Below are 10,236 nucleotides of genomic sequence, written 5' to 3' on the forward strand. Positions count from 1 at the left end.
AGGACCTTTGAAGAGACATAAAACCAGACAAACTCCTCGGGTGCTGGAGGGTGTGTGCCAGCTCCTCTTTGCTTTGGAGCACTGGTGGCATCACCATGACACCAGACTGAGATCTGTCCCAGGGGTCCTGTGGTGACCCAGCTACGGTCACACCTCTGCTCCCCGCTTCCCTCAGCCCCCAGAGCCCCAGACCACCCCACTTTGGGCTCTCTCCTCCCCGTTTCTGGTCGGTTCAGCCCACGCCCAAGGTTTGGGAATGAGCGGCCACTGACGGGAAGAACGACCCCCCCGGGGAGCAGAGTGGGGTCGGTACTGGGGTTCCGGTAGGTCCGTTTTGGGGTCTCAGTGGATCTGTCCCAGACCCTGGTCAGCGTTTGTGGAGGGAGTCGGTACCGGGGTCCCGGTGGGTCCGTACTGGGCTCCCAGTGGATCCGTACGGGACCCCGGTCAGCTCTTGTGGAGGGGATCAGTACCGGGGTCCGGGCGGGACCATTTCGGGGTCTCAGTGGATCTGTACCGGGCTCTCGGCAGATCCGTACCGGACCCCGGTCAGTGCTTGCAGAGGCGGTCGGTACCGGGGTCCCGGCGGGTCCGTACTGGACCCCGGTCAGTACTTGCAGAAGGGGTCGGTACCGGGTCCGTTTCAGGGTCTCAGTGGCTCCGTACTGGACCCCGGTCAGCGCTTGCAGAGGGGGTCGGTACCGGGGTCCCGGCGGGTCCGTACCGGACCCCGGTCAGTGCTTGCAGGGGCGGTCGGTACCGGGGTCCCGGCGGTTCCGTTTCAGGGTCTCAGTGGGTCCGTACCGGACCCCGGTCAGTGCTTGCAGAGGCGGTCAGTACCATGGTCCCGGCGGGTCCGTACCGGACCCCGGTCAGCGCTTGCCGAGGCGGTCGGTACCGGGGTCCCGGCGGGTCCGTACCGGAGCCGCGGGCGCTGCCCGGGAGCCCTCTAGCGGGGGCGGCCAGACGGGCACGGGCCGCAGGGAGGTTGGGGTCCAACGGGACTTTGAAGCCCACCCGGCGGTGCCACCCCTGCCCCGTGCAGGGATTCCTCCCACCGGCCCCGGGTGCTCCGAGCCCCGCCTGGTGGGACCCCGGTGCTCCCCCAGCCCCGCATCCCAACCCCCAATCCCATCCCGGGGCTCCTCTGAAACACCGGAGCAAAACCAGTGGAGCAGGCGGACAGGACAGGCCTGGAAGACCGAGGGAGTGTAACAACTCTTTAATAAATTAGCAAAATAAACAGCATTTATATATATTTTTGTATTCCATTGCTGCATCTCCATGGATCACAGGAGTTAAACCAATGTTGATTCCCAAGTCCCACGGCAACACTGATCCAGAGGCCTCAGTTCAGGTACCCCCAAGGCAACGCTCAGCCTTGCAGTACTTAAAAACCTAAAACCACTGAGAAATAAAACAGCTTTTTTGTAAGCCTGAGACAGCTCCCGAGGGGCAAAGTGAATTATCGGGTGATTTCACCTGGCTGGCTCCAGGCGGAAATGATTAAAAAGATACTGATCCAATTTTTTCCCTCTTAAGAAAAAAAATAAAAGTGTTCCTCCACCCCGCAGGGAGGAGGAGGAGGAGGAGGAGGAGGAAGGAGCTGATCTACTTTATGGAGAGATTATCAGTTTAACAATAAACCAGATTGATTAGCAGGGTTCACGTCTCTGATTGTTGCGATGGGTGGAACTGATCGAGTATTTAGGTCATGCATCAGCCGGTTGTGAGCAGGGCCAGCCCCCATCGCGGGGTCCCTCAGTCCTCATCCCGCACGTACTGCCCCGCCTCCCAGCGCTGGGCCATGACGCTCTTGTGGCGAAACACTCGGGTGCTTTCCACCACCTGCAGAGACCAGAACGGGCAGGATCTTTATAAAGAAGGGACTCTCACAACGATCTGGTTTGCAGAGCTGCCCCTCCTCCCCCTGCCAGCTCCCCAGCCTGCTCCTGAGTGGTGCCCGTGGGAGCCAGGACCATCCTGTCCAACCTGCTCTGCCTGACCCAGTGTCCACCCGAGTGGTGCCTGTGGGAGCCAGGACCATCCTGTCCCCCCTGTCCATCCCACAAAGCCTCCAGGAGTGAGGGGAGCTCCCCAGCCCGCTCTGCCTGACCCAGTGCCCACCCGAGTGGTCCCCAATGGGAGCCAGAACCATCCTGTCCAACCTGCTCTGCCTGACCCAGTGCCCACCCGAGTGGTCCCCCTGGGAGCCAGGACCATCCTGTCCACCCCTGTCCATCCCACAAAGGCTCCAGGAGTGAGTGAGGGGAGCTGGAGAAGGTGGGAGGTGTCAGGGCTTTACCTCTGTGTTGACCTTGTCAATGGGTTCAATGCCTGCGTACTGTGGGAAGAGGAAAACACGATTAGAGAGTGGCAGCCTGGCAGGGGAATATCCAGAGGCTGCTGGATCTGGCTCCCAGCAGGGGCACAGGAGAGGCAAGGGAAGGCAGCACATGCAGCCAAGCCCTCCCTGGGGTTGAGGAAAGAGCCCAGAGCAGGATCCCCCACAGGAGGAAATGCTGCTCCTCTCCAGTCCCACCCAGTGCTGGCAGCTCTGAACAGCAGGCACTGCCTTGGGGGCTCACACGGCCCCTTGATGGTGCCACCACCACCAGAGCTGAGCAGCTGGACCTCCAGCTCCAGGTGGGAGTCAGGAGCAGCCACCTCCAGCCCCAGAGCCACCAGTCTCCCCTGAGCTCAAGCCCCCCAAACACTTGGCATGGTCACCTTTCCATCCTCCTTCACCCTCCTCCTCCGCTCCTCGAAGGGGCTGGAACGCGACGAGTCAGGGGTGAGGGTCTCTGCACTGCCCTGGGAGGAACTGGTCACTCTCAGCGGGGTGAAGGATGAGATCAGCCCCAGGATCCCCGTCTGGTGTGAGACGGGAGAGGAGGCAGGAGACTCGGACACTGAGTAGTTGCCACTGGCACCTGAGGCAGCTGTGAGAGAAAGAGCATTGGGGGGTGACCTCAGTTCCACTCTCAGGGGGTGGAGACCCACAGGAGTGTCAGGCCCCTGCCCCAAACCTGCCCCCATAGCAGGTCCAGCAGGTTTGGTCATAGCCTGGACCCCATGCCTGGGGCCCAGTCAGGGACTGCAGGAACAAGGGGTAAAATGCAAAAAAGCATTAGCTGGGCCCTTCCAGCCCTGTTTGCTGCTGTAACGTGACACAAACTCATCGAGACCTGAGCATCTGGAATCCTGCAGAGCCTATCCCTCCTCAGCAGCAGTTCTGCTGACTCCAGTGTGCTGGTATCAAGTTCTGCTACCAGCACAGAGGAATCCTTAAAACCATCCCACCAAATCATTTCTCTGTCTCTGTACTCCCTTACCAGAGCTGTGCCGAGAGCAGGAGCTCTTCCAGCCCTGTTTGCTGCTGTAACGTGACACAAACTCATCAAGACCTGAGCATCTGGAACCCTGCAGAGCCTATCCCTCCTCAGCAGCAGTTCTGCTGACTCCAGTGTGCTGGTATCAAGCACACAGGAGTCCTTACAGCCATCCCACCAAATCATTTCTCCATCGCTGTACTCCCTTACCAGAGCTGTGCCGAGAGCGGGAGCCCTCCTGAGGAGCAGCACTGCTGTAGGTGTCCATCAGCCTCCTGCGCTGCTCCTGCAGCTCCTCTTCCCTCTGCAGGTCACTCCTGATCTCCTCCTCGATCAGCGCAGACGTCTGCGGCTTCCCCGTGCGCAGCCGGTACTGCTCCTCCCGGCCGTCCTCCCTCCTCTGCGTCCCCATGTCCTCCACGAAGGACACCTTGGGCTTCCAGAAGGAGAGGTTCAAGTACTCTCTGGGCAGGACAGCAGCGCTGGTGGGGCTTGGGGTGGAGCTGGGAAGTTTTCCTCCCCGGGAATCCTCGCTCCCCCATTTGCTGGCGCCGGCGGAAGCGTGCGGGGACACCGAGGGCAGCTCCCGGCTCCTCTCGCTGGCGGCGAAGCGCGGCTGGGACAGCTGGAAGTGGGCGATGCTCGCCGTGTAGCTGGGGGTGCTTCTCCCAGCCTTGGTGTCTTCTGCAGGGCTGGGCTGCTCCACCACAAACTCTTTAAGCCAGCTCCTCCTCTGCTCTGCCCGCTTCAGGGGAGTGGGCTTCTCTGGGGGGGCTTCCTCCTGCTCGAACACCCTCCTGCGCTCCTCCAGCTCCTGCTGCGTGCCCCTGTCATACGCCCCCAGCAGCCTCCCCTGCCTCTTCAGATCTTCCTCACGCTTCGTTTCCTGCTCAATTTCCCTCTGGACATAAAGGGAAGCGCGGCCTCTGTCCTTCCCTTTCCTGCCTGGGCCGGGAGACGAGTGAATGTTGAGGACAGGCTTGGTCTGGATCTCCACCAGCTCACTGCTGGAGGTCAGCCGCTGGATGCCCCTTTCCTTCCAGAGGTTCTCCTCCCTTTCCATGGCTATGCGGATCTCCCTCTCGATGGGTGTCTCTTTGCTGAGCCTCGTATTGTTGCTGCTGACCATCAGATCCACATTGAAGGTCTCGTTGGAGGTGCTTCCATCGCTGGCATAGCCCGCAGTGGTTTCGGTGTACATCTCACCCAAGCCAGAGTCCAGGTCTTCTCTGGACCCTGCTTTGGTCAGGATGGACATCTTCCCAACGGGATATGATGTTTCTGTGTGAGATTTTCTGGGAGGATAAACCTCCTCCTTCTCAGGTGCCTTGTATGAGGACACACCATAAACCTGGTAAACGCTCTTGTCTGTGCCGCTCTGGCTTGATGCACCAGCGCTGCTGTAGCCTCTCGTACCCTTCGTGGCCATCTCAGGGCTGTGCCACTCTTCTCTGGAGGCTTTTGTCACTGACTCTGGCCTTGGGGACATGGCCTGCTGCCCTGGGCTGAAAAACGAGCCGGGGTTGGTTTTCTCCAGCATCAGGAACTGCTGCCGAGCCGCAGAGAAGTTGATCTGCTCCGTGTCAATATTCTCAGGGTCAACGGGCGTTGCAGCCCTGCCTGGGGAAGGTTTGTCAAACCAGATGGCAAAGCTGGTGGGGACACTGCCTGTGTGCCTGCCTTCAGCTTGGCTGCTGATGGAGCCCAGCTCATCCATGGAGCTCCACCTCTCCGCGATGGTGGAGCTTTTCCTCATGGCCTGGCTCCGGATGACCTCCTTCCTCTCATCTTCCAGCTCCCTGGCTTTCTCAGGTGAGATGTTGGGTGGAGGGACCCTGTACAGGTCTTGCTCCTCATCATCATAGAGCTTGGAGGGTTTCCTCTCACCCTTGTAAGCCCGGAGGTCGTACAGGCTTCCTGATCTCACCACCTCTAGCTTGGACTCCCTGTCTGGGGACGGGGTCCAGACATCTCTTCCACCCTCCAGGAAATACGAGGGCGACTGGGACCTCCTCTTCCAGCTGTAGCCATTTTCCAGCCTCTGGGTGCTGTGCTGAGCAGAGCTGAACACGTCATCATCACTGCTGGCCCTCAGCTCTGCCAGAGAGTCGTGCCTGTGCGAGGCCTGTGGCAGCTGGAACACGAGGTGCCTGGTGACTCTGTCCATCTCCTGGGAACTGTCACTCCTGTGCCAACCTTGTCCCACACAGGGGCCGCTGCTCAGTTTTGAGGTCACCCTCAGAGTCCCAGTTCAGCAGAGGCCAAGAGTCTCGACCTGGCTGGCCCTGCAAGCAGGAGGGGAGAGCAGCCATTAAGAGCAGCAGAAGGAGCAGAGGTTGAGATGCAGCCCCTCTCCCAGCCTGGTTCCACTGTCCTTAGCATGGGACATGGAATTTCTAGGCTTTAGCCCTAGAAATTTCAACAATAGCCCAAACACTCATCCTCGCAAAACAAACTCCTCTCTCAAACTTCTCCACATCCCTAGGATACTTTAACCCTTTTATCCACCACCTAAGCATAACTAACTTCCTCAACAGAGGACAAAACATTGCCTACCACCTAACTGACCTTTCCTGATATAAAATACTCAGCCCAGAAGGAATGGCCAACCTGCAACTAACAGCAACCAAAGCTGCCACCAGCCTCAACTCTGGCCTAATCAAAGCTTTCTTAGGATCATTTGCCACACCAGCCTGCCCTGTGTGGGGCAGCAGCAGCCAGAGCACAAAGCACAATTCCCAACAGGAACTGCCACAGAGCCCAGAAATCACCCCCACCTCTGTCCCCCAGCCTGGCCAGGCTCTGAGGGAGTTCAGCCAAACCTGCCCAGGCAGTCAGTGCTGCCTGCACCTCCAAAGGCAGCAGTGTTGGGGAAGATGAAACAGGAAAGCCTTAGAAATAGGATTGGCTGGCAAAAGATTTTGAGAATATGGAAGCTATAAGCGAGATTGAAATGAAAGCAAGCTTTGAGATCCCTCAGTTACTGAACAACTGGAAAACAATGGCATGGCCAGCTGAAGGTGATCCCCTTTTGATGGAACAACACCCTCTGCTTGCAGACAGGCCCAAGGGTCAGAGCAGACCCTGCCAGCTTGGCAGAAGGGGCCCAAAGAGGAGTTTTTAGGGTTTAAAATGTAACACAGTATGGTAATGTAGAGATTCTTATAGGCTGTATGGAAATGCTATAGGATTTGTGTATTGTACTAGATTGGTTAGTGAGAATCAGAATATTCAACACAGAAGAAGATTTATTGTATTGGAATGGGAACTCCGCTCTCTTGCCCCTCTCACCCTCTCATCCTCTCTCCCCTCTCTTCTCTCAGTCCTGCTCCAGCTGTGTCTGGCAGCTCCCAGCAGGGCCCTGCACCCAGGCCCTTTGCAATGAACCCCAAGTTCCAGCCCTGGCTGCAGAGATCTCTCATCTCTGTCCATCCTGACTGTCCTACCCCCCATTGCTTCTCTACAGCAGGAGCTCAGGCCAAGCTCCTGGTGACACCAAATCCAGCTGGGCACAGACAGCCTCTGCCTCTCCACGTGCACAGGGCAGGGAGGGAGCTCAAACCCTGGGCAGGGAGAGGTGGTGCCAGGCCTGGGCCACTCCTGCATGGAATATCTTCTTGTGCCATTTACAGAAAGGAGCCTCCAAATAGCCCAGCTCTAGAAACTGGGCTCATAAACACAGTTTCATGGCTCATAAAACGAGGGGACTTTAACCCCCCCTGGCACACAGGGCAGGAGGGAGCAGCCCCAGCCTTGGGGTCAATCCTGGAACAGCAGATCCCAGAAAGGGAGGGGCAGCACAGGTGGGTCCCCATGAGACAGCAGCTGCCACCTCATCACAGAGGCCATCCCTGGCTGCAGAACTGGTGACACACATGTCACCTGCAGACAAGCTGTGCCTGGAGGCAGCACTGTCGCAGACATCTTCTATGGAAAATCCTTTCCTTAGGATTTTTCCTCCTGAGAAGCTGAGGCCTCAGGAACAAAATTTAAACATTGATTATCTGCTGCTGTGGAATGCAACAGGTGCATCTGGGATTGGCCTCATGTGGTTGTTTCTAATTAATGGCCAATCACAGTCCAGCTGGCTCAGATAGAGAGCTGAGCCACAAACCTTTGTTATCATTCCTTCCTATCCTATTCTTAGCCAGCCTTCTGATTAAGTATTTCCTTCTATTCTTTTAGTATAGTTTTAATGTAATACATATCATAAAATAATAAATCAAGCCTTCTGAAACATGGAGTCAGATCCTTGTCTTTTCCTTCAACCTGAGACCCCTGTGAGCACCATCGCAGGCAGCACCACACCCTGTGCCATATTTGCTGAGGTTTAGGGCTTTGCCCTCACCTGTGAGCCCTGGCAGGTCGGGGTGTGTCACTGCTGGGCACCACTCCCGGCCATTCACGGCCTCCTGGGAGCGTGCAGCAAAACTGGAGCAAGGCCACGGTGACAGCAGGGACAGCCCTGGGGCCACGCTCCTGGCGAGCTCAGCTCAGGATGAGCTGCCCCAGGTGCCCGGTGTTCCCTGCATCCCGAGCATCCTGGCTCATCCCCAGCACTCTGTGTCTCCCTTCCTTCTCCTTCCGTGATTCTGGTACTCTCAGGACGCTCCATCCTCCCTCCCACAAAGCTCCCAGCCAGGAGGTTTTTAAACCTTCCCTGGGGCAGCAGCACGTGTCCTCATTAGCTGGGACATCCTGGCCAGCCCCGGGCGATGTTTCACCGCTGGAGCTGCTGCCCAGCCCCGTGCCCAGCCCTGGTGGCTCAGCCTCCATTCCTGAAGCTGAGTTTACCTGTTAATTCCCCTGCTGTGATTCACTCTCGCTCTTTTATTGCCCCCAGTGACGAGGATAATGAAAACCACCTGCCCACGCCTCTTACCATGTTTGGAGGGGATGAAATCCCTGCTGGAAGGGGACCCCCCCTCCCTGGGCAGCGCTGGCACAGGAGAGGAGCAGGGACACAGAAACCAGCTGGGCTCTTATCAGGGCTCCACGCCAGCAGAACGGCCCCTCCCAGAGCTGCACCCAAAACATCCAACCTCCCTCAGCTCCCTCTGGTGCTGTGGGACTGCAGGGGCTCAAAATTCCCTGTTCTGGACTGCCCCCAGCCCAGCCAAGCCCCGTGAGAGGTGCTGGGCACAGCAGATGGCATTGCCGCCAGTCTGGCATGGGATCCCCCCCATAATGAGACATCTGGGGTGATTTCCAGGGTCCCCCCAGCTTGGGGGTTCTGCATAGGGCTACACACGCACCCTGTGCCCCCCTGAGCCAAGGGCTGCCCTCAGGATGGGCTGGTGCACACAAAGATCCCAGCACGTGTGCATGTCCCTCTGGTGCCCACCCAGACTGTGCCACCATCCCTGCACACCCCAGACAGTGCCACCATCCCTGCATGCTCTCAGTGTCACCATCCCTGCACGCCCTTGGTGCCACCATCCCTGCACACCCTCAGTGCCATTCCTGTCCACCCTCAGTGCCACCATCCCTGCCCACCCCAGACAGTGCCACCATCCCTGCATCCTCTCAGTGCCACCATCCCTGCCCACCCCAGACAGTGCCACCATCCCTGCACCCCCTCAGTGTCACCATCCCTGTCCAGCCTTGGTGCCACCATCCCTGTCCACCCTCAGTGTCACCATTCCTTCACACCCTGAGTGTCACCATCCCTGCCCACCCTCAGTGCCACCATCCCTGCACCCCCTCAGTGCCACCATCCCTGCACACCTCAGTGCCAGCCCTGAACACCTCAGTGTCACCATCCCTGTCCACCCTCAGTGCCAGCCCTGCACCCCCTCAGTGCCACCATCCCTGCATGGCCAGGGGCACACGGCGTCCCCCCAGAGCCTGGCAGTGCCCTCAGCCCCCAGCATGCTGCACTTACTGTCCATGGAGCGGGCAGGGCAGGGGTCCCCATGTCCCCAGGGCTCCCAGCTGAGCTCTGTCTGCCGGGGTGTGGCAGCTCTGGGGCGTGGGGGGGTGAGGGGGTGGCTGCAGGGCCCTGATAAGCTCAGCACCAGGGAGATCTGGGGCATTCCAAGAAGCACCTTGGGCTCACTGCCCTGTCTCCAAATTCCTGTGCTGCTGGGCCCGTGCCCGGGGGGCTGCCCTTGGCTCTGATGCCCCACGGTGCCAACCTCCATGTGCCATGGTGCCGTGGCCATGCAGCCACAGACCTTCCTCCAGCCTTTCTGCCTCTCCATTCACGGCACTGAGGAGCCCTGAAGCTTCAGCAGAATCTCCACGTGCACCTTTCCCCTCACCCTGTTAGCCCCAGAGGGGGGTATGGCAGCAGAGCCCTGTGCCAGGAGCAGCCCGGGCTCTGCTGTCACACCATGGAGCCTCCCAGCTGATAACCCCGTGTGTGCCCTCCTGCCACAGCAGCCCTGGCACTGCCAGCCCCAGCTCCTCGCATAGGGCAGCGCCTCCTGCCCTGGGCACAGAGCTCTGGATGGCTCTGGCAGGTGCCAGGATAAGGGCAGGGCTGTGGCACAGCGTCCCTGGTGCCCTTGGTGCCTGCATGTGGCTGGATCTCATGGGGTGGGTGGCATTGCCCATGCCCAGAGCTGCCCTCCCTCCTGGCACGGCTGTCACAGCCATGCCATGCCAGGCACTCAGCCCTGGCCCTGGGGGACATCCCTGTCCTTGTCCCATTTCTGCCAGGAAGACCCTCCCGGCCCCCACTGCCACCCAAACATGGCACTGGTGTCACACAGAGCCCAGCTGGCCCCAGCTGTGGTGCTGGGGGTCCCACTCACTCCCTTGGTGCCCCACTGTCCCCCTTGGTGCCCCATTCACCTCCTTGGTGCCTCACTCACCCCCTTGGTGCTCCATTCACCCCCTTGGTGCCCCTCTCACCCCCTTGGTGCCCCTCTCACCCCCTTGGTGCCCCATTCACCCCCTT

General features: G+C 59.1%; 1 protein-coding gene across 3 annotated transcripts; it reads right to left on the bottom strand.

Moving 5' to 3' along the window:
- Positions 1 to 1,207: 1,207 nt before the first annotated feature.
- MISP (mitotic spindle positioning) lies at positions 1,208 to 9,318 on the bottom strand. 3 transcript variants are annotated; one of them, XM_071452053.1, is made up of 5 exons: positions 9,217 to 9,318; positions 3,543 to 5,617; positions 2,731 to 2,942; positions 2,306 to 2,344; positions 1,208 to 1,848 (listed from the first exon to the last, which is right to left on the bottom strand). In XM_071452053.1, the coding sequence occupies exons 2-5, from the start codon at positions 5,497 to 5,499 to the stop codon at positions 1,762 to 1,764; spliced, it is 2,295 nt and encodes a 764-aa protein (XP_071308154.1). In that variant the 5' UTR covers positions 5,500 to 5,617; positions 9,217 to 9,318; the 3' UTR covers positions 1,208 to 1,761. The 3 variants fall into 3 exon arrangements, with proteins under 3 accessions (XP_071308154.1, XP_071308155.1, XP_071308156.1); XM_071452054.1 differs by lacking the exon at positions 9,217 to 9,318 and adding an exon at positions 8,215 to 8,305; XM_071452055.1 differs by lacking the exon at positions 2,306 to 2,344.
- Positions 9,319 to 10,236: the final 918 nt, after the last annotated feature.

Source organism: Agelaius tricolor, unplaced genomic scaffold (genome assembly GCF_023055355.1).
Source record: "Agelaius tricolor isolate 1412-34295 unplaced genomic scaffold, bAgeTri1.0.p SCAF_33, whole genome shotgun sequence".
Classification (NCBI taxonomy): domain Eukaryota; kingdom Metazoa; phylum Chordata; class Aves; order Passeriformes; family Icteridae; genus Agelaius; species Agelaius tricolor.